General features: G+C 38.5%; 1 protein-coding gene across 1 annotated transcript in view; it reads left to right on the forward strand.

Annotated features, from left to right (window-relative positions):
- MROH8 (maestro heat like repeat family member 8) overlaps window positions 1–19818 on the forward strand; it is a 62517-nt gene extending 42699 nt beyond the window's left edge. Inside the window, exons 12-23 of the mRNA XM_069063592.1 lie at window positions 239–399; window positions 2279–2411; window positions 3534–3724; window positions 4878–5015; window positions 5310–5424; window positions 5714–5857; window positions 6468–6629; window positions 8506–8661; window positions 9461–9583; window positions 13810–13909; window positions 14495–14560; window positions 19670–19818. Coding sequence (XP_068919693.1) covers window positions 239–399; window positions 2279–2411; window positions 3534–3724; window positions 4878–5015; window positions 5310–5424; window positions 5714–5857; window positions 6468–6629; window positions 8506–8661; window positions 9461–9583; window positions 13810–13909; window positions 14495–14560; window positions 19670–19818 — 1638 coding nt within the window. The remainder of the gene's footprint in view (window positions 1–238; window positions 400–2278; window positions 2412–3533; window positions 3725–4877; window positions 5016–5309; window positions 5425–5713; window positions 5858–6467; window positions 6630–8505; window positions 8662–9460; window positions 9584–13809; window positions 13910–14494; window positions 14561–19669) is intronic.
- Window positions 19819–27919: the final 8101 nt, after the last annotated feature.

The following is a 27919-nucleotide window of genomic DNA, read 5'->3' on the forward strand; positions in this document are numbered from 1 at the left end:
GGGCCTCACCATTCAGTAATTTATAGCTTCATTGGGAGAAAAAAAAAAGTAACTCACAAATATGTTATCATGTATCTGCATAAAAGATATAGGATGATAAAGGAATAAATATCCCATTTTTTTGTCTTGTCTGTCACCTTAGAAAATCACTCTCTTAGTTCTAGAGGCCACAAGAATGGCACTAAAATCCAGTCATACATAGTAGCGAAATTTTAGTTGCTTGCTGTTTTCATTTCAGATATCGGACATTATGGGAGCTATTTGTGTCCGGCTGCCCGTAATCAGTCACCCTAGTGCCCGCCAGCAGACCATGAGCATCGTGAGCCTGTTCATCTCTAGGCCCAAGTATACAGATGTGGTGCTCAACCACCTTTTGTTTCATCCAATTCCATTTGACAGGTAAAGGAGCTCTCCAAAGACCTCTACTTGATCCTTAGGATCACATAAGGATTTTAAAGGGTGGTAGAAGTAGAAATAATTTAGTAGGGAAACTTAGCTGTTCTTATATTCTTGGCAAATTTTATATACATATATTCACATACATGGCATAGGATATACATATATTATTAAGTAGTTTGTGTATTGATAGTTCTGGAATTCTGTTCCTCTATAGTCTCAACTATTTTTAGTATTGACCATGTCTGTGTATTGAATGCTATGTTTGGGGGGGAAATACTATATTCTTATGAGAGTCAGCATTAGTTAGTAGATAAAGAACTGGCTTTGGAACCAGGACGATCTTTGCTTAAACCATGCCTCGCATATACTGGCCATGTGACCCCAGCAGATCACTTTATCTCTTAATACTCTAGGCAGCTCTCTAAGACTATAAATTCATTAGTAGGAGTTCCTTATCCATAAGTTATATTCCTTATATGAAATCATAGGTCCAGTCCTTATCTCTAACTCTGTACCCTTTGGGAATGTCAAGCCCATCAGAAAGCCTAATTCATAATTCACCAAACTGGGCTTGTAATGTGTAATGTGTAATGTGTACACCTTAACTACACGAGGTACCACATTATGATTTGCAGCTACTTTACAATAGCAACTAAAAGGCTGAACAGTAGGGCCCTTCTTTCCTCAACTATCGGCCAGTTTCTCCTTATAGTGCAATTGGTTCTAAGCTCTATCTCTGGCCCTTTTGGCAGCTGCAGCCCTGTCTGTCGTGTCCCCTTCCATCCATCCACATGTTGTTTTTTTTAAAGGTCTATGCCTCCTTAAGTCCCTGGAGGCCTTCCATGCTTTGGTAGATCTCTTCCTGGAGCATTCTCAGCAAATTGACAAGCAAGCCACAGACTTAGAAAAAGGGCACTTACTTATGGCTTGAATTAATACATTTTCTAAGAGCACCTCATCTATTCTTTGTAGAAATAGTTCAAGAATTGAGAAACTGGGGGCGGCCAGGTAGCACAGCAAGTAAGAGCACCGGCTCCAGTGTTGAGAAGACCTGGAGATTAAACCCCGGGCTCAGACACTCAGCACCACACCCAGAAATAACTGGCCCTGTAACCTTGAGCAAGTTACTTAACCCCGATTGCTTAAAAAAAAAAAAAAAGAATTCAGAGAAACTGGCTCATTGTAGGTGCTTAATGATGAGCCGAGAGACTTCTTCATTTCATTCTAGAAGCAGCATTTTTTTTTCCTGCCATGTGCACTTTCAGATATCTGTTTCATATTTTCCCTTTAGTAGTCAGGCTTAGCATTCTTTTTGAGTCTTCGAATATTTTTTTAGGCAAGGCATACGCTAAATTTTGCATTAATCAAGTTTGTCAAGTGAACAATACAATTTCAGGACAGTGGGGGCCCAGGAAACCAAAGGTGCCACATATTTACAGAAGAGATTTCGAGATGACTGGGTAGAAGCAGCTCTTCCACTTCCTTTTGATCTCTTCCCATGTCTCCCCAGCCATGATTTCCTCCCCTTCACATTCCCCCTACAACTTTTGAGTCAATAGTGCCAGTACTCAAAAAAGAAACAAGCAAGGAAAGATATCAGACCTGTTGAAGTGGGAAAGCTCAACCCATATGACCTACTATTAAGAAAATCTGCTGAGATTCATAGAAGGATAAAGAGAGTAACTCCAATCTCTTTGCCTCCGAGGTAGATCACTCACAGGTACTAACAAGCTAGGTTTTTTCATATCCTGGGCAACTGAACTGAGACCAGCGACCTTTGCCATAATAAGGCTTCCCAGCAGTCAACATTATGGTTTTTTTTTTTTAGCCCCATGAATCATTGTTTTCACTCTGTATCAGTGCTTTGGGATATTTTCAGGCATTTGGCTGAGTTGTGGAGGACTATTGATGTCGACTTGCCCAGCACTACTTGGATTCTGTGGAGACTGCTGAGGAAGCTACAGAAGTGTCACAGCGTGGATCAGGACAAGATGGAATATGTGGCTGTGGCGGTAACCTCTCCTATGTCCTCTTCTATCTTCAGTAGAGTTCTCTCCATTACAGACATGGCAGGCAGGGCACAGAGTACTCTTGAGTACTCCTTTTATAGCTCTTATTTACCTTTATATCTCATGGATTGAGCCCACTGGGCTATATTGAATGCTCTGTGGGGCAAAAGAACAAGGGGAATAGGGAAGGAGGTGGAGGGAGGAAGGTGAATGGCTTGGGAAGACTCACCAATTTGGTACAGCTACCTTCTTGACCTGTCTTCATTCCTAGTTTATGCCTTTAATCCTCATGCCAAATGTGTCTGCTTCCTAACATACATTTCTACTGATCCTCGGAAGAGGGTCAATCAGTTAGTCAACAAGCATTTATTAAGTGCTTATTACTCGCCAGGCACTATACCAAGTGCCAGGGATACCAAGAAAGGCAAAGGCAGAGTCCCTGCCCTTAAGAAGCTCACATTCTGAGACAAATACAAACAACCACATATATACAAGCTATATATGCTGTAAATAGAAGGGGAAAGAAAAAGAGAAGAAGAAAAGCTGAACTTTAATGCCAATCTGGGATGCTTTAAAGTTACTCGAAAGTGTTAGGATAGCTTTCAACCCTTAAAAAAGGTGTCTAGGTGGGATGTCGTTTTATTTCCTTCTCCATCTTCCCTTTTCCCTTGTCCCTCTTCCCCTCAAGGCCTTCTAACTCAGCAACACGAAACTTGGAGAGTGATTCTTCGATTCTCTATGGTAATGCCGTGAGGTAGCAGAAAGAGCACAGAATTGGGATTGAAGAGACCAGAGGGTTAGACCCAGCTCTGCCATCTTTGAACTGTGTAACCTTAAGCAGTTTACTTCTTCTCCAGGGGCTTCTGCCTCATGTGCAATGAGGGGCTGGACTAGGGCTCTGACATTTAACAATTCTGTCATCATGAAGCACAGCATGGGATCAAGGGCACCTCCCCAAGGAGCAAATCTCTCGTGTATTTTGCTTATATTGCTGTGGTTCTCTCTCATACCAGTAAGACCAGGGGCTAAGGTAACATGCCAGTATGAAGAAAAGTAAAATGGGAAATCAGCATTGGGGTGGGCAGGTGTTAATGCTCAGTTGTGTATCTTTTCTGTTTCCTTCAGGCGACTGATGCTCTTTATGAGGTGTTTGTGGGAAATAAACTCCGAGCAGCAATGTGTCGACTTTTCCCTCAACTCCTCATGGCCCTCCTCATTCAGATTCATCACAGCATTGGCCTTACAATGTCTGATATCAGTATCCCAAATGGTGTGTACAGCAAGCAAGAAAGGATTTCCACCTCTACTCCTTTGAGGTACTGCCAGTTATAACACTCATGCTTAAAATTAATGAGACAAAGAGAAAATAACAGGGTCACTAGACACACTCATTGGCTTCCTGTAGGATTTTGTTGGTAATTAGGCCTGACCAAGATGTACCAAGCTCTCTACAAAAGAATGGGACAACAGAAGCATCGGAGGATGTCCAGCAGGTTTGTCTGTGAAAACCTTAGTAGGTTAAAAGAAGTGCCTACGGTTTAGCAAAGTATCCTACAAACTCCCGAAGGTTAATACTGAGACACAAACAATATTACTTCAGTGGTACAGTTCTTTATTTTACTTTTGCCTCATGGCTTTTCAGTCTTTTATATATAGAGCTGGTGGGAATTCCTTTGTGTCTCCTTTGTGTGTCATTTTGTCTTCTTTCAGTAAAGGTGTTGTAAGCAGCAGCAGCACGGTAATGCAAAGTTCATGCTTGACTAAGAAAAACTCAGAAGGCATGGCTCCTAGTCCTGACTCTTCCACTTACTGTCAATGTGACAGTAGCCCCTCTAACCAGTTCCCCTCTCTTGGCCTCAGTTACCTTCTCTAAAAAAGGAGGGGGTTGGACAAGATGATTGCTCATGCCCTTTACAAGTATGAGAAGTGGGACAGTTTAGCAGTTTTAGAAAGCAGTAGGTGTTGTTCATCCTTCCGTCACCAATCCTATCTTCTCCCCATACCTCCCTGAAAGAAAATTATCTGAATTTCCAAATGCTAGGAAGTAGAAGTTTAAGGTCTGGGGCGGCTAGGTGGCGCAGTGAGTAAAGCCCTGGCCCTGGAATTGGGAGGACCAGAGTTCGGTTCCAGCCTGAGACACTTAACACCCACACAAAAATACTAGCTGTGTAACCTTGGGCAAGTTACTTAACCCCAATTGCCCTCCAAAAGGCAAAAAAAAAAAAAAAAGAAGTTTAAGGTCTTCCCAAGCAATATTACCCATCTGGGTTTCATGAGTGTTAAAGGAATGTTAAGGGAGCTGGAATGAAGAGAAATACAATTATATATATTTTTAGTTCACAATTATTGTTAGGACTTGTACTCATCCCTCAGTGGTGAGACTGGAGCATGGAGCTTAGGTTGTATGGTTGTTATTTTTCTGTGAGGAAAACATTGTATCCTTTCATTTCTGGTATTACTTCCATTTAGCTTTGCCATGCAAGCTACCAAGACCCTCCTCCTAAGAACAGCATGTTGGTATGAATTTGATACCATGGAAAAGAAAAAAGGATGGAACCTTCTGGAAGGAGAAAATTTTCATCTTGAAGGAGTTTCTCTTCTAGCCAGGTAAGACATTAGTGTTTCATTATTAGTCATGGTACTTTCTAGCCTTACCTCCTAAAGAAATTCATAGTATGTGGCCTGTGGGAAGACCTCCACAAAGCAGACAGGGCAAGTGCCGATAATTCTAAGCCACCAGGCAGATTTTGCAGAATTCAGGCCACTGTCACTCCCTCCTTTGACCTTTATCCCAGGCAGACAGTTCAGATTACCTGATGGGGCCCCTGCACAATGGCTCCAGTTACCTTGGGCAAGCCCCGTTCTGACAGAGGGTTATCGTGCCAATTCTCTTCTTTACAGTGCTTTGCTGGAAAAACATGATATCCTTGCTCATAAGGTCTTATACTTGCTAATTCCTCTACTTAATCGAGGGAATGAGAAACATAGACTTACATCTGCAGCCTTCTTTGTTGAGGTAAGAATCATTCTTTAGAAGCAGGATACAGAAAGGATGTAAGAAAATAAGTTCCCTCCCAGGCTGTGCCCCAGAAATAATGCTGGGTAAGCTCTCCATCCTACCTTGGATATTTGGGGGGTAGGATGAAAAAAACTTGGCATTTACCAGTAGAAGCTTCATGGGCTTTACACAGATTTATAATCTCAAATAGTATGATTGGGGATGGGGGGGGGGAGTTGGGGTGGCGTTTTCTTTCCAGTGAATGGCAAGTTTTCCAATTAGTTTGCTATTATCACTCAACATGTAGCTTTTCCAGAGTCCACTGGCCAAGAGGCTCCCTAGCAGATATACCATCACTCGATTAGAAGAATGGCTGCACCATGAAAATCAACAATTTAGAGTTCTCAGCCTGAAAGGAATAGACAAGCTTCTCTGTCATCATCAAGGAAAGGTGAGAGAAAGGTCCCCAAATTACTAATAACCTTTTTTTAAATTGTGTATATATCACTGTCACTTCCCAGTTCTCCCCAGAGAAGCTTCCCTTGTAATAAAGAAGCATAGAATTACTGATCTTAAAGCATATATAAAGTATACCCCAACCCCTTATTACCAGGTATAGAAAACAAACATTAAATATTCCCAAGTGCCTCACACACCTAAAATCATGAAACTTGTGCTAATAGTATCCTTATCATAAACATCATTATTACGAGCTCACAAAACAAATTAAACAGACACTATTCCTGCCCTCCAGGAGCTTACAATCTAAGAGAGAAGGCACTGAGATGGAGATACAGAAATATATTCCATCCTGATCAGATCTGGCAATAAACAATGAACTGGGTTAGGAATAGCCTTAGGGGCTTTGAAGGATGCCCTGGTACCCTGGTCTCTATCGTTTTCTCTATACCTGGGATTGTTTCGTGTTGGGAATCAAACCACCAGGCACTAAAGAAGGACTAGGGTAAATAACTTTTGCCAAACCAATCTGGGATGAAACATACATTATATTAACTTTTGCAAGTAAGTTTCTAATTGAATTCTTTTTGGGTATACAGGAGGAAGCTATCAAAGGCATGATACCAGTCATCTTAAGCAGTTTAAGTGAAACAAATGAAAGAATTGTTTTATTATCCATCAGTATACTCCAAAGTCTCCTTGACACCATGGACTTTACTACACTCAAAACCACCGTGCAGACCCTATTCTCCCTATTTAGTGATGTAAGACAAAGAGGGGAAGGGAAACTTTACTAAGCGTGGAGTGCTTACATATATATATATATATATATATATATATATATATATATATACACACATGCATATACATATATACACACAAATAGGTATACATGTACATATTATGTATGTATGCATATACATGTATATGGTGATGGGAGTTGTTACTAATGCTAATTTGTTACATTTATAAGATGTTTTATCATTTTTATTTTATTTATTTTTTATTAAATTTTATGTTTATTTAAATAAATTAAATTAAATATTATTTAATTTAATGTTTACATCATTCATTTCCACAAGATTTTGAGTTACAAATTTTCTCCCCGTCTTTCCCCTACCCACCACCCCAAAACAGTGATCTCACTGTATACCCCCAATCTGCTTTCTCCTATGTCCTCCCCCATCCTCCCTCCGACTTTCCGGTAGGGCAAGATGGATCACCATCTCCCAGTGTCTGTATATCTTATTTCCCAGTTGCATGTAAAATAATAATAATAATAATATATTTTAAACATTTGATTTTAAAACTTTGAATTCCAGATTCTTTCCTTTCCTCCCTTGTTACCCACCCTTACTGGGAAGATAAGCAATTCAGTGTAGGTTGTACATGTGTAGCTATGCATGTTTTGTCATTTTTAGAGCATTCTCATATCCTTGTCTAATTTGATGCTAAAGATATACATATGAGCTAGTTAGGATAAGCATTATTATCTTCATTTTATATGTGAAAAAATTGAGGCACCGCAAGGTCAAGTGACTTGCCCAGGGTCACAGAGTAAGTTATATGCAGAGCCAGGACTAGAATCTAGTTCTTCTGGCCTCTTGTCTTGTGTTCTTTCTCTACAACAGGCTGCCTGTTACAGGGTGGGGAAGGATATATTGAAAAGAAGAGTGAGTTTACTTTCAAAAATTAATCAGTGAATTTGAATGTGCTGAAGCCGGGTGCTTGTCTTACAGAAAAATAACATGAATAGGGTATATGTTGAAGTGTTATTGCGTGTCAGTTATAAACTGACAAGTACAGATAGAAAGGGGTCCATTGCTCATATGCAGACAGATAGCCAAACATTTCCAATTCCCATGTCTTATTGATTCTACACATCTTAGACTTCCTTCCTTCTGTCAAGTAACTTCAATATAATGATTATGCGGAATTATTGAATGATTTGTCTAAGTGAGAAATTTATCTTAGTTCAGTTTAATACAACTTAATTTAGTGCAATTCAAGAAATATTTAATAATGGCTTACTAGTGTATGCAGAGCACTGTACTAGGTATTAGGAGACACACAAAGTTTAGATAAGATAGAATCCCTGTTCTCTTGGAGCTTACTGCCCTGTAGGAAAATAAAGCATACATATAAACAATGCAAATTAACACATGACAGGTGCATTAGAGAGGCACAAAGCAAAATTCTGTGTGAGGTCTGAAGGGAAAGGTCATTACCAATGAGTGTAGGAGGGTGTAATTTAGGGAAAGTTTCATAGAGGAACTGGCGTTTCAGTTGGCTTCTAAAGGATGGGGTAGAAATTCAATAGAAGAATAGGAAAGAACACATTCTAGATATAAGGAATTGTATGAGTAAAAACATAAAGACAGGAAGATGTGACACATTTAAAGGACAGAAGTTTTAGCTGGAGTGTAGAGTACACAATAAGTATTATATACTAAGGACAAGAGTTTAAAGTGACACAAGATTATGAAGGTAGAGTATAAGACAGAGTATTTTCAGCTTTACTTAGTAGGCAGTAGAGAGCCACAGAAGATATTTGAGCAGGAGAGTTATGATAGATTATTTCCGTAATACAAAAGTGAATATGTTTCACTGAGGTTTTTTTGGGGGGTACCTTCTTCCTAGGTTAGACCAAATATTCATCTTTTGGCTCTGCACCTCTTTGGAGACTCCATTAAGATGGTGAAACGCAAGGATAAGAAGGGCATAGAGGGCCAAATTCTAGAGAGTTTAATTCCATTACTTCTCCACTTGCAGGATGAAGATGATGCTGTCGCTAAGGTAAAACCCTTTGCCATTTTCTCCCATCCATGTAGTTTTCTCCCATCCATGTAGTTAGCCAATCATACTGGGGGATTTCATCCTAAAGTCAGGCTGTCAGTTTGGAAACTTGTCTTTAACCCTGGGACCAGATCTGTCATTTCTGCACTGGCTTTTGTCCTTCAGCAAATCAAAGATTAAGGATAAGCCTTTTTGGGTGGGGAGAGCTATTTACCAAAGTGGAAGGAGGGCTATGGCTGAGATCTGAGTGTCTGGGAGAAGAGATGAAATGGAGCTTGGGGAAAAAAGCAATAGTCATAATGAGGAATAATTAGTAAGATGGATGATGAGACAAAATGAAAGTCAGAAACTCCAGCTGACACAAGATATTGGGATGAAATCCTTAAGGGTAGAATGCATGATGAAGGTTTTTCTGGGTCTATTGAGTTAGTAGGGAGGAGGACCATTTGCCCAGTTTTGTTGCAGGGACTGTAATTTGAACATATGCCATTTAGGGCAGGAAGGAATGGAGAATCGTGAACAGACTGAATATTCAGAGCACATACTTGTGCACAATAATAAGCATGTCACAGAAGTGTGCTGAGTAACAGATCAACTAGGCATTTATTTTCTGCCCAAGGTATGTATCCTGACCTAAGATGTAGCTCTTGAGAACACCAACCTTTGGTATACCTTCTTTGGGAAAAGGATTCCACCCAGAACTCTGATCTAGACTGGTAGTAGCTTTACTAGAGTTGCCAAATCTTATTTCCTGTTTATTTTATAATAGATGTTTGTTCCCAATTTCAACCCTTCACAGGAGAGCTGTAAGGTTCTTACTATATGTTGCCAATTCTTAAAGTGGAAGCTGCCACGAGAAGTGTACAATAAAGATCCTTGGCACAGCAATTCTTCTGGAATAGCAGTAGTCTGCAAATTCTTTGTAAGTGAACAGGAGTGCCGTGGTGAATTCTTTGGTGTAATGGTGGCTTTTCTTAATGGAGGACAAGGGGATAACAAAACATTTCCTGCTCCTTTCTGTTTTATTTGTTGTTACCACTGAATCTGTCCCTAGAAAATGACTGTGGAACAAATTTCTAGCTCTACTAGTTTGTTTCCGTGGCTATACTGTTAAGCACACAAATAGGGTGCTCATTTGTTGGTTTGAATTAAATGTGTTTTATTAACTTTGAAACCATCTCTAAACTGTCCCCTGGATCTAATGAAGTAGATTATTTTACCACCTGACAGAAAGTGCTCTAACAGTCTGGGCCACTAAGTCAGTGTGAGACCATTCAACCTGCTCAGCCTGACATGAACATGTCTGTTGCTACCGAGACCCCTCCAGCCCTGATTCTGGGACATGTATCTTCTCTCCACAAACTTAAGAAAGTTTCTGAAGAGAGTTGTCAGATCTAGGTTTGGACCTAGGACAGACTTAAGGAAACCCATATCAGAACCATGATTAGGGTAGGATAATCTGGGGTGTCCCCTTGGGAAAAACTTAAAGGGTACTAACAACACTGTTCCAAAGAAATGCCTTTTTCCCCTGTGACATGGTGGTAGCAGTGACCTTCTCTGGGTTGATCCATCCATTTAAAGCATCTTAGAACCTTCACATTTTATTCTTTCTCTTCCTGCCCCTAACTCTTCTGCTGTAGGTATATAAATTGGTAGTTATAGCCTTGCTCAGAATTATCCTAGGAGGTCTGTTCTTGGAGCTCGTTTGACCCTTCTAGGAAGTTCCTTCAGCTAAACCAACCTCCTCCAGGGATCCTCTACATTACTGCTTAAAGTACTCCCAGTGTAGTCTACTTTTCACAGTTAGATGCTGGAGGGATTCTACAGGGCATATCCCAAGGCAAGTTCACAAGAAGCTAGGGTAAAGTCTATACTGGCTTGGGTACTTTGGTTGAATGCTGTACTTTTGACCTGTTACTAAATCCATATGACAATATATTAAATATAACAGAGAACCAACTTTTATATTAGCAAGGGCAAGACAGTTGGTTTAAATGTCTTATCTGGGTTGATTTGTAAGCTCCATGAGGACAGTTAACATGTCTTCTATGTAATATCTACTTTGTATGATCTATTTCCTACCCCTTAATATAGATTAGTCAGTACTATTTTTTTCTGCTTAAGTAGAATGTAGCTTTTCACACATTATATACTTCTTAATTATTTCCTAACTTTAGAAGAGAGCTAGAAAGTAAACTCTTATATAAACTCTTATAAACTCCCAGATCTATGACATAAACCCAAAGTGCCCCTAAGCACAAGAGTTTTCAGGGATGCCACCTTGAACAGAGAGGGTATCCTAGGAAGAAAAAGAATTAGAGAATGAACATTATTTTGTTTGGAAAAAATGGTGGATGTTGTCACTCCTTCCATCCTTCTATCCCTTACTCTGTCTCTGCTGCTGAACTTGCAAGGATGATGTGCAGAGGAATTCTGGTTGCCAAACTGACTACAGCTGAAATGTAGTAGATTATAGGCAAGGTAAAGACACAGCTTAAAGAGAAAGAAAATAGGAAGTTTCCAGTCTTTAAGACTATTGAGTTTAAAAGTCAGATAGTTGCTGAAACAAACAATTAAGGTTCGTGTTGGTGTAGAGGATTTATATATATGTGAGTGTTCAAAAGTCTCCCTCATGAAAGCAAGTCATTGGTTCTATCCATCTGTCAAACCAAAACCAAGAATGATGAACTGGCCAATTTTTAATGCACCATGTTGAAAAGTGAAACTTTGTTCTTTTATAGTACATTATATACAGTACATAGGCAGGTATCAAAATTTGGGACAATAAAAGAAATCTGAAAATTTAATAAGTAGCTTTCTGCTTTCTATCTTTGACATATGACCACAGATTATTTCGTTGTTTGTCAGTGATCTTCAAGTATACTGAACTTATGTAGCAGTATAGCTAGGCCTTCTCTGGGCCTCAGTTTCTCAGTTAAACCTTTCAGTTTGTAAAAGATTGAAAATGATCCTTAGAAGAACATGCAGGAGAGCTAATCTTTACCTTTTGGCTGGGGTGGTCATGAGGTTCATAGATTTAGAGATACTCTAGTTCACCCCTTCATTTTCAAATGAGGAATCTGAGGCCTGGAGAAATTAAGCAACTTGTATAATTTCATACAGAAAAGTAGCAGTATTGGACTCATCTGGCTCTGAATCCAATGCTCTTTCCACCAGGTAGCTGTGTGCTGATGTTTTAACCCTGCAGGAGACCTGTAAATCTCTCAGAATTAATTATATCCACATCTAATTGGTTTCTTTCAGTCACCCACATTGAAATTTTCATCTGTAACAGTTATTTGTTGTTATTTGTGAACAACCATTTATTTCACCATCTTTTTCCTGCTTGCTGACATGGTGTGATAAGACTTTCCTTCTTTCTCCCTACCTCACAACATGGCCCAGGCCCCACCCCTTCTCCTGCACCATGAATTAGCAAAGTTGCCCCTAGACCTGATGATTGACCAATCATCAAATCAGCTTTGCTAACACAATTTCTTGTCCACCTAGGAACATAAGAGTTCTAGCTCTATACAGGCTAGCCAGTGGATTGGTGGATTTCTGAAAACCATGCAAGTCACCATGTCCCTTCACTCTATTCTATCCTGATGACCAGACATTTTTATATGGTCATGCATCCAGAAGAACTAAGTGCCCCAGTATCTTTGTTGTACACCCCTGCTGTGTTAGGGCAAAGTAAACCTCCTTTTTCAAACTGTTCAATGACTCAAGTGCCCCATTTTGTCTCAGTATCAAACCCTAAATTAAGAGTCTGGCATATGAGCCACATCCAACAGATGGGCTAGTGGGTTTTGGTATTATCTCATTGCATCTACCACAGTACTGTCAGGCAGTTATAGTTTTATGCTCTTTGTGAACATGGACCAAGATACACATTAAATAAGGCTTAAAATGTCATGTTCTAGTGGAAAATGTCATGGAATTGCAACTTGTACCTATAGAGTTTCTGTGATACCATCCCTGACATGTTGTCATATTGTCTATATTTTGAAACTCCATTTATAGGTCTTACTGCCTTCCCAGGAAGCTCATTTATTAAGTTTTTTCCTTATGCAAGAGAACATTTACTATTTGTAATGCCCACCCATTAATAAAATGTAAATTTTCTGAGGGAAAGGATTTCTACCAGGTAGCTGTATTTGTATCCCCAGTGTTTGGCTTAAAGTAGAGGCTTAATAAGTCATTGATTGATTGATCCTACTTCTGCCATCTAGGTCCAGGCAAAATAAGGCTGTCTTCTACATGCCAGCCCTTCAAGTATGAAGTTGCCTAGTAGATAGACTACTGGACTTGGAATCAGGAAGACCTAAGTCCTCCCTCACTTATTAGCTTTGTAATTCTGGGAAAGTCACTTAACCTGCTTGTCTCATTTATAATAGCACCCACTTCCCTAGGGTTGTTGTGGGGATAAAATGAGACATATGTAAAATGCTTTGCAAACCTATGTAAATGTTAGCTATTATATCTTAATAATAAAGAGATCCAGATTTGAAGGGGAAAAGAAAAAAATGGTGCTGCTCAATTAAATGCAAATGAAAGTAAATGAATGAAATTAATCAATGATATCCCTGAGATTCTCGAAGTACAGATAAGATTTGCCTTGTTCATACTTACATTCAAGCGATAGCTAAAAATGCTAGCGGCCCTACCTATATCTCTTCTGCAGGGTGGTATATGGATGGACTGAGGTTTGTTCATTCATTTATAGTCATTCATTAGTTCATTCAACTATGGTGGCACCGTGCTCGCCGCTGGGAGAGATACAGAGAAGTACAAGACACAAATTCTGCCTGTATTCCCAAAAATGAATGGCAAGTTAAGTAAACCATTAAGTGCCAAGTAACCGGAATCGGCAAAAAGTATTACAGAGGATCAGGGAAGGGAGAGATTGCTATAGCCCTCAGGAGGAAGGACTTTAGCTGGACTAGAGAAAAATCATGCATGAAGATATGGAATCTGTTATTTTATGTTTAGGGATTTGTTATTATTTATCAACTACCATCATCACACTAACCACACATATAACATAGTCTGTGCCCTTGGGAAGCAGCAATGAGGTTTATAAAGATGGCATCTGTATTGACACTACTTATTATGCCTTTTCTTCCCCTCCCTTTTGCCCCCCAGGAACAAAAATGCAGGGGAAAATGTAACATCATGATGCAGACCATGAAGTATACCCAAAACCATCAAGTCCATTTAAGAAGGGCAGCAGTACTCTTTATAGGTAACCAGAAAATCATTTTATTTCTATAGTTAATTGATTCATCCAACAAGCATGTATTAAGTATCTGTTATACATAAGGCATTATGGTAGGTGTTGCAATACAAAGACAAATGAGGTAGCCCCTGCTTTCAAGGAGCTTCCATTCTGCTGGGGGTGTGGGAGGAAACTTACCAATAAGTCAGTATAAAATGTATTACACAATGCTTCCAGGGAGGAGAGCATTGTTGATGCCAATGGCAAGAATCAGGAGAGGCCTCATGTAGGAGGCGGCACTTGAACTAAGGCATTCTAAGAAGCAGATGAGGATAGAGTGCATCATCCCAAACTTTCCCTGTGTTTTCTGTTATTCCTATCCATGGATATAATTACTATGGAAAAGAATTCTGGGAGAAAGAAAGTCAGGTTTCCTGGGGGTAACTACCAGATCCTAAGATGTCAATGGAACTACTTAGTTATCTCAGACTGCTTAGTTTCATTATCTGTAAACTGTTTAGTTTTCCAAAAGAGAGAAAGACTTTACCATACACCTCCAAGAGCACAAAGCCAAATAAATGATTTAAAAAAAAATTTTTCTCCTACATTTAGGGCTCTTAGCTAAGTACATGGACCATAGTGAACTCCATACGAAGGGAACTGAGTGGATCAAGGATGGTAGGTGATAACCCATGGGAATTTGGAGTTCATATATATTTCTGAAGCTGACTGAGGTAATGTCTGGGAGAGCTAGACTAGAAGAAAACATATAGTTGGTTTAATTTACTGAAGATCTTCTGCAAGGTAAGGCTGAGAAACTTTGATCCCCAAAGCATGAGTCTCACCATGTTCGCAGCATTTTGATGGCCTTCAATTCAATTTAATAAATAGTTATTAAGCACTTGCTGCAAGGCACCATGGTAAGTGCTGGGGATATAAAGATATATATGATATAAGCCCTGCTCTCAAGGGTTTGCTGTCTAATAAGGGAGAAAAAGCAAATGCACAAATATCTGTCACATAAGATAGTGTGGTCAGTACATGTAGCGGCAAGCACCCCAAGCACGTCCTCAGGGTTTGCTGCTACCACAGGTTCTTGGATCTGCTTTGTTAAAGGAAAGCAACTCAAAATGGGTTAACAAGCTTACTTTAATCAGTCAGACATATATCATTTACCTTGTTCAGGAGGAAAGGTCAGCACCCTGAACTTCAAAGTATACAGGCAGAATTATCAAGACAGAAACAGATCAAGTAGACAGATTTCCAAACTGTCCAGCCATTACATCCATACCCAGTCAACATTTGGGTTTCCACATCTGGGTTTTTCAAAGCCGGGAGACTCTCAACAATGGCTTCCCAGAATTCAGATCAAATCACAGAACACTTCTCAAAGTGAGCCCCAAAACAAAGCTACACATCAGGGCTTATATAGCCTTCTCCTGGCTCAGAGAATGTAACAACCTTATTGACTCATTGGCCAATCAAGAAGTATCTACTGAAAAACAAGCCTCCCTCCCCAGGCTTCAGGTGCATTTTAGCCTAGGGGCAGGGAAGATCTTCCAAATTTGCATTCCCATTACAGTACAAAGGAAAGATACAGGCAATATTCTATCAGAAGTTTGAGGAATAAGGGAGAGATCACATGCATCTGGGAGCATGGGAGAGTCTTTATGGAGAAGATTGTACCTTAGGTGGTTCTTGACAGGAGGACCTTTAACAGATAAAAGTGTGGTAGGGGAGGGAAGGGAACCCATTCTAGGAATAGGGAATGGGAAAAAGTAAAGGTATGGACATAGGAGAGGATAGGATGAGAATGGGAAATAGAGAAGGATCCATTTTTCTTAGAACATAATATACACAGAAGGGAGAAACATGACAGAAGATGGAAAAGGCAGGGTGGAATTGGATTGTGGAGGACCTTGGATGCCAGATTCAGGAGTTTATACTTTGGCAATAGGAGCCTCTGAAAGTTTTTTAGTAGAGGGGTAATGTGATCATAATAAGTTGAGTCTGGCAGATTTGTTTGTGGGAACAGAGGGATGAGCTTATTATGGCAACTCAGGATTAAGTCATTGCCATCAGAAACTACAGAAATGTTATCCTTAAGGAGGCCTGATTTATTAATCTATTTAGAGTATTCAAGAGAATGGTAGAAACTATAATATTTCATTATGGGTTGTAAAGATTTAGCACCTTTCAAAAACCTAGCAAAAAATGATCTGATGCAGGGGTGGTGCAGTAAATAGAGCACCAGCTCTGGAGTCAGGAGGACCTGAGTTCAAATGCGACCTCAGACATTTAACACAAAACTAGTGGTATGACTTTGGGCAAGTCACTTAACTCCAACTGCCCTACCTTCTCCCCTCCAAAAAAAAATAACCTGAGGGTTTAGAATTATATATTAGAAGCTCAATGTCCATAGATAGATGACAAATCTCTATATTATAAATACAGACTTCAAAATGTTCTGAATAACTCAGCCAATAAACTATACTGGAATAGGACCATAAAATAAATGTTAATTGACTGACTGGCTAGACCATTATCATAGATTAACCTGTTGCCCACAATTGCCTAGACACAATGTTGAGCCAAAATTTATTTTTTAAGCAATTAGGGTTAAGTAACTTGCTCAAGGTTACACGGCCAGTTATTTTGTGTGCATGTTAAGTATCTGAAGCTGGAACCGATCCCGGGTCTCCTGACTCTGGGGCCGGCACTCTTACTCACTGAGCCAAAAAATTTTAAGAAGAAATTTAATACACATTACCACACCAAATCTCCAAGCTTCATGAAACCAAAAGCTTTCAAAATAAAATCACCTAATATATATGCCAAAATCACATGGATGAGGTACATGTTATCTCTGTTGCCATATCTGCTATTCAAGTTGTGCCAAGGATGCTGTCCTGAGCCCCTGGAGGATGAGCTAGCATCCTAATACTTTTTATTCAACTACAAAATGCAATTATTTTATCCATTTCTAGAAAATTAAAGACTTGATACAGTAGGATAGTGACTGTACCAGGACCATTTCTATGTACCTTATCAAAAAAGATGAGAACAAAATAACATTAATCATAACAACATCTGACATTTATGTAGCACTTTAAGGTTTGAAAAGCATTTTATAAACATTATCTCATATGGAGATTTTTCAGACAGTGATATTAGAGTGAATCGTAGAGGGGATATGATGGAGGAAGCAATACCAATTAAGAGGATATAATTGTCTAATTAAGAAGAGATGAGGCCTGGACAGTTAGTGTAAACCTAGATAGGAGTGGGCTGATTTGATTGAAAAGGTAGAATTGATAGGAGCAGATAACCAATTGGATATTGGGAGGTCGAATGAAGAGAATCACAAATGACATTAAGGTTACCAGTCTGAGTGACTGAACAGAAGAAATATAAATGGTAGAAGGAGGGGAAGATTTGGGGGGAAGATAAATTCAGTTTTAGATGTGTCAAATTTGAGATACTTGTGGAATACCTAAGTAAAAATATCTAATATAGCACTAAGGGCAGCTAGGTGGTATAGTGAATAGAGCACTGGAGGACCTGAGTTCAAATCTGGCCTCAGACATTTGACACTTACTAGCTGTGTGACCTTGGGCAAGTCACTTAACCCCAATTGCCTTGCCTTCCCCATTCCAAAAAAAAAAAAATTAAAAAAGAAATTAAGAAATAAGGACATAAATATGACACTAAAACTCTGGAGATGAGAGTAGAGATATAATTTGAGAGGACTGGGGAGAGTCATCATTAGCATAGGTAATAATTGAGGTTAGGAGAGTAGATGAAATCTCTAAGAAATTATCCACTGCTATCCATTTCAGTAATTTAAGCTATCTTAGTCTTGGTACCATTCATTACCAAGTCATAATGGCATGGTCTTGGTGTGTGTGTGTGTGTATGTGTGTGTGTGTGTGTGTGTATGTATATGTATATGTATACATATACACATATCTATGGAAACCTGATTTGCTGTCTGATTCAGGGATTTTCCAGAATCTACCTGCTAGGAGGTGTGAGTCATTACTTAGTAACCCTATTGAGAAAATGACGAGACTTTCCAAAGAATGGTTCACCAGCCTAAATGACTGCTTTTTTATATCTGGTGAATCAATGGTAATTTTTCGGTAAGGAGGTAGGGAAATTTGCACCTATAAAGAGCAGCCATACACTTCAGCTGTTAGTGTGAAGTTTTGTTGTCATTTTATAACTTTGCAATTTCAGCAATCAAGAGCCTGGTCATTTTGATCTTAGGTGCTTTTCTTGCAATTAGAATATGCTGCCACTAGATATCATGATCTCAGAATACAGACTATATATTATTAGCTTTATTAGCCTCATCTGAGCACCAGATTAGAACCATTGACATTCCATTCCTTTGGGAAGAACAGATAAAAAATATAATTCTTTTATTAAAACATCTTAAAATAATTTCTGTGAAGAAAATTTTCAAAAGTAAATATCTGGACCCACTTGGGATCATTCTCACTAATTATTAATCACTGATTCCTTCTATCAGCCTTGAGACCTGGAAAAATTACAGATCAAAAAGGGGATTAAGATTTTTTTTAAAGCAATTGGGGTTAAGTAACTTGCTCAAGGTTACATGGCCAGTTATTTCTGGGTGTGGTGCTAAGTATCTGAGCCCAGATTTGATCCCCAGGTCATCCCAACACTGGGGCCCAGTGCTCTTTCTCGCTGAGCCACCTGGCCGCCCCAAGGGGATTAAGATTTGAGAAAGGTCCTCAGATCAGTCTAGGGACACAAAGACAGTCATTAAGGATGTAATCTTTTGAAAGTTTCTTGAAAATCTTGACAATGAATATTAACACAACAAATGAATCATAACAACTTTTCAGTCAGTTCTTCTAAGTCCTTATCAGAATTCCTTGTAAATTCATTCTCACTTTTCTTCTTATTTGGTTGAGATTATGTATTTCATTCTCCTGATTCTTCTTTTTTTTTCTTTGCATTATTTCATAAGAGTTCTTTGGGGGGTTTCTTTGTATTCCTCATACTTGCCAATATTATACTATACTATTCAATTATATTAATATACCACAATTTATTTAGCCATTTCTCTATTGTTAGACATTTAGGTTGTTTCTAGTTGTTTTTTTGTTTCTACAATTACATATAAAGCTGCTATGAAATCTTTGAACAGATAGGGGTTTTTTGTTTATTAGAAAACTTTCAAGATATAGTCCCAGGAGCTCCTGGGAGTTTTATTGGGGTAGAGGGCATGATTATTTTTATGACTTTTACCATATATTGACAGATTGCTCTCCAAAAATATTCTGTTAGTTGGTAGTTCCATCAACAGTGAATGAATATGTTCTTTTACAGTCCCACACACATTGTGTTTCTAAACTTAAGAATATAATTTAATAATGAGACAGACCATTCCTATGAATAGATAATTTGGCAATATAATTGTTACTTGAAAATGTAATTGTTATTCATGAGTAAAGTGTTAAATGAACGTTTGACACATAAGGAGGGTACAAATAACTGCTTTGGGACTGACAAAGACATCTTTGTGTTTATAGACACAAAACTGGCAGAAGGTGGAATCTTTTTTAGATTCTGTACATTTCATGGGTCAGAAAGATCTAAAATTGCCGAGTAGGAGGTGAACCACTGTAGGAGTGCTACAGGGTTGGTGAGATCTTGTGTTCTCTCCTATACCATATGGGGACCAATGCTCTCACATCTGAATCAAAGAATCTAAATCTGACAGAGCCATTAATCAACATTTCTCTCTTTTTGTAGTTCTGAGACCTCTGCTGCATGATTCTGAGCCTTCTGTGCGTATCATTGCATCCCAGGCTCTTTACAGAGTACAAAAAGCAGATATAGAACCAGAGCCCAGACCTGTAGTGTGCTGGTTGAGGAAGCTTTTCAACTATATCCATAATTAGAAATACTTGGAACCCACAAACATCAGGTGAGAGCCAGCTCCATATAAAGACACAGATAAAACCTTTAAAGCCTTTTAAAGATTATCTGGGATATCCACTACTTTACTTAAATGATAGGACATCTTTCTTACAACCTCTCTCTGAGGAGTTAGAATATGGCAATATAGGGTAGGGCAAACTTTAAATTCTGTTTGAGGAAACAGTGAAAAAAAAGTGCTACATTTTGGACCTGTGCTGAATTTGCTGGAAAATCCAGATAGACACATCATAGCAGGTAAACACTGTTACAATTATGGGTGATCCCAATCTAGTTAATTCAGGATGCCCCGGTCCAGGGAGGAGGGATTAGGAGAAAGAACCTTGCTGTAGTACAGGAGAACCTCTCTGTTTATAATTGTGTGGTGCTACTTTTAAAGCCTCAAGACTCATCACTGCCATTTTCCCCATAGGCTATACCCACCAGCAGGGAAGAAAGAACTCATTATATGATTTTTGTGTAGTTTACTTGAGAGAAACTTTCACTGTCACTTAAAACTACTCTATTTCAGCTATTTAGAAAGGTTGAAGAAGTACTCAATAAAAATTACATTAAGGATTTCAGAAGGATCTGTTCACTTCAAAATTTTTATTATTTTTATAGATGGACTGTGTTTTTTGTCTCCCAAATTTGGGTTTAACCCTTATGAAATCTTTGTGCTCTAAACAGAAATTTCTGGAATTTTCATTTTGTTCAGCTTCAGTGTATTGAACTTAACAAAACATTATATTGCATATTGCTATTACTGTAACAAAACGTTAAATATTAAATCATATCTTTTGTAAGCTTTTTGTGTATTCATATTTTCCTTTTATGTGAGGCTTTCCCTTCCTCTTTGTAATGTAATCTCTATATAAGTAGTGATTATTTTGTATAATTGCAAGATAAAAGCAAGCAAGAAATATGCATTTATTAAGTGCCCACTCTGTACTAGGAATTGTGCTAAGCATTATGGATACAAATCCAAAAGTAAGACAGGAACACCAAGTAGCTCAAGTTGGCCATATCCTTCCAGATCTATAGTCTGAAACCAGATTGTGAAAGGCTTAAATGCCCAACAGAAGAGTTTGTATTTTATCCTAGAGGCAGTAGCTCTTGAGCAGGGTATTTGTCATGATCAGACTCATAAAGAGCAGGAATATGAAATAGTGAGAGGAGAAAAGAGAAAGAAAAATTGGGGTATCTTGGACAAAAACTGCACCTTTCTTCCCACCAGTACTATTACACGGACTGCCTCTCCCAGCCACCCTACCGTGTAATCAAGTAAGGTTTTAGGCAAAACCATGAAATAGATAAAAGTTTGTCTTTGGCACCCCAGCCTCATTTTCTTTACTCATTCCCATTCTATACCCCAGTGTCCTTTTTCATTCTCTTCTTTTCCCCTACAAAAATCTATTCTCAATAAAGTATTCACAAACTCAAATCTTTGAATGATGAACTCATTTACCTTAAGATGAAAATGAATAGTAAAGTTTAATATGTTAACTCTTTAAGGCATATTTGCATTTTAATAAGGGATAAGCCCCAAGTAAAAGGAATTAATTTTTAATTGAGGAATTTCCTAGTATTCTTTTTTTTTTCTTTTTGGAGGGAAATTGGGGTTAAGTGACTTGCCCAAGGTCACACAGCTAGTTTTTGTGTTAAGTGTCTGAGGAGGGATCCGAACCCAGGTCCTCCTGACTGCAGGGCCGGGGCTCTAGTCACTGTGCCACCTAGCTGCCCCGATTCCCTAGTATTCTTGAATAGGGAAGAGTTTTGGGTTTTTTTGGGAGGGTTGTTTGGTTTGGGGGGTTTTTGCATGGGGGGGGGCCTTCTATTGTCTGTGAAACATCATACATATAACTACCTACTCTGCCTACTCCTAAAGCCAACTCTTCCTGAAAGGAACCCTAATCATCACCACAACTTGCCAATATCCCTTCACCTTAAATCACCTACATACTGATTAGCAGAGGAGGGGAAGGACGAAGAGTTGAAAGGAGAGAAGAGGGAAAAGAACAAGGTATCTTAAGAGAAATTAAAGAATTGATTTTAGTCCCATCTTGGAATGCTTCATGCAACAAAAAAAGGGATGAAAATAAGTCCTTCTAGCCATAGAATGACTTCTCATCTCATTTTTCCTTTCTCTTTTGAGTGTTTTACTACTAAATGATTCATTGAATATTTTCATTTTTCTCTTCCCTTCCCTTAGCCTTCATAGTTCACTCTCTGACTTCTGGAGTGGACAAATCTGATTTTAAATGGTTTCTATGGAAACTAAAGAAACATTCAGAGAAAAAAAGTCATTTTTTTTTTAAAAACAGAAATAGTAAGTGGGATGGGGAGAGAAAAAACAGAGACAAGGGAAGAAGTTGGGAGAGGAGAATGAGAAAGTTCAGGGGAATGAATAGTAAAGATGCTGGTATTTATGTTAAAGATACCTTTAAAGGGAGAGGAAGAACAATTACTGCACAGTAGCTTTTAAGGGCTTTAAAATGGTTGTGTTTCAGTAATTACACATCTGGCATCTGAGAATGCATCTCCCAAGTCCTTTAGTCTAAACTAAAAACCACATAAATGATCATTTAAGCACCTACTGTGCTAAACAGACCTTGGAAATTCAAAGAAAGGCAAAAATTCCCTGACCTCAAGGAGTTTACAGTCTAATGAACCACATGTGCACAAGATCAAAATACTAATGAATGCATCATGCCTAACTGAACATTGTTTAAGATTATTTTGATAAACATTTAGAAAGCTTCTACTATCTGCAAGGTCAGGCAACAGTCCCTGCCTCAAAGGTTAAATAGAATCAAGAAAAGATAGATTATGTAGTTACTGCTACCATGTTAAAGTCCATAAAGACATTTTGGGATGGCGCTAATGATCAGTAAGGGATCAAGTTCCAGACACATCCAATCATTATAATCTTTTGTTATTTCCTTTTGAGTTCATGTTTGCTTTTCCTATTTTTTTGTGCTCTCGTTCACGTATTTGTATACCTGTATTTGTCAATGAAATAGAAAATAAAATTTATGTTAAAAAACAAAACAAAAAGAAAAAACCCTCAAAATATTTGTATCTGCACCTGACTGAGCAAAGTCTCTCAAGAAAAACTTTTATTTGTTGGAATAACGTGAAATGTTCACTATAATCAGTTGACAGACATGTGAAAAACTCAAGTACAGTATTAAAGGGAACAGAATAGAACTCATTCATATAGTACCATGACCCAACTGGCTGCTCTCCTTTTTGTATGTGTCTTAGCATGTTAAATTTCTAGGCCTTAGTGATAAACAAACTTGCTTTTAGATATGAAAATTTATATTTTAAGATGTTACTTTTCACTACCTAAAGAGAGCCTGCTTTCATAGCTTAAATAATAGCAATATTTGAAGCTCCAATGTGTGTGAAGTTTTTACATTGATTGTGCTTGCCAGTAAAATACTTGAAACATAAATGCTTCATATGCATTATGAAGGATGGATGGACCACTTCTAATTTTATGCATAATTCTAATTATTCCAGTAAATTCAAGCAATTTAACAAGAGGTTGCTACACAGTAGATTTTTTTTTTCACTTTCATCCAAAGATCAAAAGGGATAGGCCAAAGAACTGTGGTGATAAAGGAGGAAATGAGATTAAATCTAGTTTGGGGTAGGAAGCAACTTGACTGGCTGGCTATGAAAACTAGTATGGGAGGAAAAGAGTGAAAGTAATAGGTTATATGTGTAGCCTTTTTAAAAGCCTAAAACAAGAGTCAGCAGCTCCTCTTAATTGAGGAGTCTGAAGTACTTGAAAGTGAAGGGAAATTGTTGAATAGTTGGCTTGTTGTATCTTAAAGCCTGACTCCCTGATTTACAGACACTGATTTCTTTACCCTTTTAGAATGACTCCTAAATGAAATTAAACACCAGACTGATGTCTAATTCTTCAAGTGGCTCCTGTTGTTGCTGCAAAGCTGGGGTTTGAGGCTTTGATAAGGGAAGTTTATCTCCTTAGTTTTGAAATAAAGCACAGCAAATACTAATAGGAAGTATCCTCCTCTATGCCCTCTGTGGCTACAGTCTCTTTAAGGAAAAATTTATTAGAAGATGCTTCAAGATCTTAGCAGCCAGAAAGAACTCCCTGGAGATGGTCTTTGATTTGTTGGACAGTGGCCTAAGAAAATGCAACTATATTGTTTTTAAGCCTATGTGCTTTTCAATTATTTTTTTCCTGCTCAAAGACTATGAAAGTAAAAGTTGATCCAGAACTCAAGAATTATAATTGCTAAGAAGCAAGTTGTAGGAACCCACCACTGCTTTCTCCCCTGAAAAACTACCTAGCCAATTTCCCCTCCCAGCAAGAATGGGGAGCCCAGGACTGGCTCCTCCCCTGCCACGATCAACTGCCCATTTTTGACCGTTGGAATGTCAGGTGTTTGGATTTTTCTGAGGGGCAATGCTGCATTTGTTCTAAAGGATCACTGAAATATTAAATATGGTAACAGTAGCTATTTAGCTCCACCAGTAAATGCTCCTTGAGGGTTAAATAAATATAGCAATGTACATGATGAATAATGTTGTCTGTATTTAGGTCCAGGAGTCAGTGCAAAGGTAGATTCATTTCACTATTCTCCATTCATAAAGCCTAGGCTTCTCACATTAGATAAAATGGGCAAGCCCTAAGGTAATAGGGCAAGATGTGTTTATGGAAAAATCCACTTAGTTTTATATGTGATTATTAAATCACATGTAAAATGTGTCATATATAAAATCACATATAAAGCATGTGTCATAGATTTGGGCTGGGAAGGAGGGGTGCAAAGAAGTATAATAATGGCATAAAAAAAACAGAATCCCTATTCTCAAGCAACTTTGCTAAGTAGAGAATAGGAGCAACCAAAATCAATCCATAATAATTTATTAAGCACCTACTATGTGCTGGGAACTGGGTTTACAAAGACTATGAAACAGATCCTGCCTTTAAGGAACTTATATTCTGTAAGGGTAGGACTGATAGAACTCCATCAACTAGAGATTATATTATAAAGGTAATAGATTTTAATATGCCTGTATATACCAAGGAACTCAAAACAAGGTAAGGAATTATTCTGAAAAATGAATCAAAGAAGTGACAAAAGCTAAGAGTGAGGTAGTATAGAAGCCATTCTAGGGATAGGGAAAAGTATGAGTAATATTTAGGGGAAGCCCAACCCAGCTACAACCTAGACACTATGGTATGAATACTGAAAAATGAAGTCAGACAGTGAAGAATCTCCAGGCTAGGCTGAGTTTAAGTTTCATCCCAAAGGTTAACAATGGAGCCAACTGGGTTCCTGAACAGGGAGTATGTGGATGAAAGCAGTGTGAGAATGATTAACTTGCAATCAGAATATGTAACTGATTAGAAGAGGAAAAAGATTATAGGCAAAAAGATGAATGAGGTGACTGCTGCAGTAATTGGGTAGAAAATGATGAGAAGCAGCATGGAGGTAGGAATCAAGAGAAAGGGCTGATTTGGTTTAACTTAATAAGCATGAAGGACCTACACCAGGCCAGGCATTGTGCTAGCTATGGGGGCTACAGAGATAAAAGTAAGTTGTTCCTGCCCTTTGGAGAGAAATAATATGTACATATATGAATACAAAAGATATGCAAAGCAATTTTAGGTATTGGGGTGTGTAATGGGAATGTAAATTTAAGGATCTTCCCTGCCCCTAGGCTGAAGTGCACCTGGAGCCTGGGGTGGGAGGCTTGTTTTTCAGTAGATACTTCTTGATTGGCCAGTGAGTCAATAAGGTTGTTACATTCTCGAGCCAGGAGAAGGCTATATAAACCCTGATGTGTAGCTTTGTTTTGGGGCTCACTTTGAGAAGTGTTCTGTGATTTGATATGGATTCTGGGAAGCCGTTGTCTAGAGCCCACTGGCTTTGAAAAACCCAGATGTTGAAACCCAGATGTTGATTTGGTATGGATGTAATGGCTGGACAGTTTGGAAAGCTGTCTACTTGATCTGTTTCTGTCTTGATAATTCTGCCTGTATACTTTGAAGTTCGGGGTGCTGACCTTTTTCCCCTGAACTAGGTAAACGATACATATTTGACTGATTAAAGTAAGCTTGTTAACCCATTTTGAGTTGCTTTCCTTTATCAAAGCAGATCCAAGAACCTGTGGTGGCAGCAAACCCTGAGGACCCTTGGGGTGCTTGCTGCTACAGGGTGTATTGGTGTAATATAAAGGATAATGTTATCAATAAGACAGGAGTCCTACAGTGGAAAGGAGGGAATAAGCATTTATATGGTGCCTATGACATACCAAGCACCATGCTAAAGTGCTCTTAAAATTATTATCTCATTTGATCTTCACAACAACCCTGCAAGGTAGGTGATATTATTATTACCAATGATATTATTATTATTACCACTATTACAGTTGAGGCAATAGAGATTGAGTGACTTACCCAGTCCTACCCAGCTAGTAAGTGTCTGAGGCTGAATTTGAACACAGATCTTTCTGACACCAGGCCCAGTGCTCTATCCACTGTGTTACCAGTTGCCTGGGTACAATAGGAGAGTAGGAAAAAAATAGACTAATGACCACAGTTTTGGTTAGAGCTAACTTAGATGGATATGAGGGAGCATGGAGTGAGAGAAGGAGCTTCAGCCTACCCACCCAGCTGAAGCACAGAGATATTGAGTCATGAAGCAATAGTAGTAATATTCAATTATCAGTCCTTGAGAAGAAGGTAGAGGATAGGGGAGGTATGTACACTTGAGGTAACAGAGCAGATGTCCAATCCTTGATCCTGCCTGATGGTCAAGGCAAGGGTCAGTGTAGACCTGGAGTCAGATTATTAGAAAGAGAGAAGGCATATTTTAGATACTCACCTTCAGCTAGTTCAGCTCAGCTCAGCTCAGTTCTACACAGTATTCATTCCAAGGCTAAATAGCTTAGCTCTAGAGCGTTGGAGGGTCTTTTTTCCTAAACTAGTGACCAGCATAGAGTAGGAAAAACCATAGAGCAAGTTGCTCAAAGCAGAGATCAGTGGAGTAGATGAACTTCAGAGACTTAGCAAAGGAATCAAACATAATAATAAAGGACAGGGGGGTGAATGAAAGTCAAAGATAACATATGAGAAAACATAAAAATAACCATTTCATTGAGTAAGTATGCTATTATTGACTCATCCCTAGTCATGAAGCAGTTCCAAAGACCTCAGCAATCTGACAGCATTAGACCTCTTCATTTTTATATCATACTCCTCCCTATTTTTATAGCATACACAGTCCATGCTACAATCAAACTTGAACAACTGTCTCTAGAATACACTTTGCTGCCTGTGTTTTTGTTCATGCTGCCCCCATATTTAAAATGTCTTCACCCTTGCTTTCTACCTATTGAATCCCTACCTGCCCTTTAATGCCCAAATTGAATGCTATCTTCTCTGAGAGACATTTCCTGATTTTTTCATTCGGTAAGACCCTGCCATTCTCCAACTTCACACAAGACTTTGCTTTTACCTTTTTTTCTTGCCATAGCATGTTTATTATGTCTTATGGTTATTTGTGCATGTGTCACATTTCTGTACTTTTAACATCCATTAGAACAGGGGCAATGTCTTATCTAATGTTGCATCTTTTCTAGGACTAACACAATTCTCTGTACATAGGATGTGTTTAATAAATCTCCCGACCCTGAAGAGAACCAGCACAATAAATCTCTTATTTCCTATGTTATGTTTGTGATCTTTGCTTGGAATGCTTCCTTTGGAATTGGTTCATTTTCTTTTTTTTTTTTAATTGGTTCATTTTCAAGAACCACATTATCTTGTAGTTGCAGTCTAGATTAAATGAAAGCATGAGAAATACCTACATGGAAATTCCAAAGAATTTCTCTACTTCTAACTAGTCTCTTCACTAATGGATATCATGATCACTCTAGATGACTGGTCTAGCAGTACATTCTTTGATTTTCTTTTGTTTTTCAGTTCCTTTTCTTTTTTATTCTATGCCATAGAGTGCTGTTGTTGTTGAGTTGTTTCAGTTGTGTCTAACTCTTTGTAACCCCATATGGGGTTTTCTTTTTTCTTTTTGGAGGGGG

The sequence above is a fragment of the Petaurus breviceps genome, unplaced genomic scaffold (assembly GCF_028583685.1).
Source record: "Petaurus breviceps papuanus isolate PSGF00001 unplaced genomic scaffold, PetGlider_PUasm1.0 90591, whole genome shotgun sequence".
Classification (NCBI taxonomy): domain Eukaryota; kingdom Metazoa; phylum Chordata; class Mammalia; order Diprotodontia; family Petauridae; genus Petaurus; species Petaurus breviceps.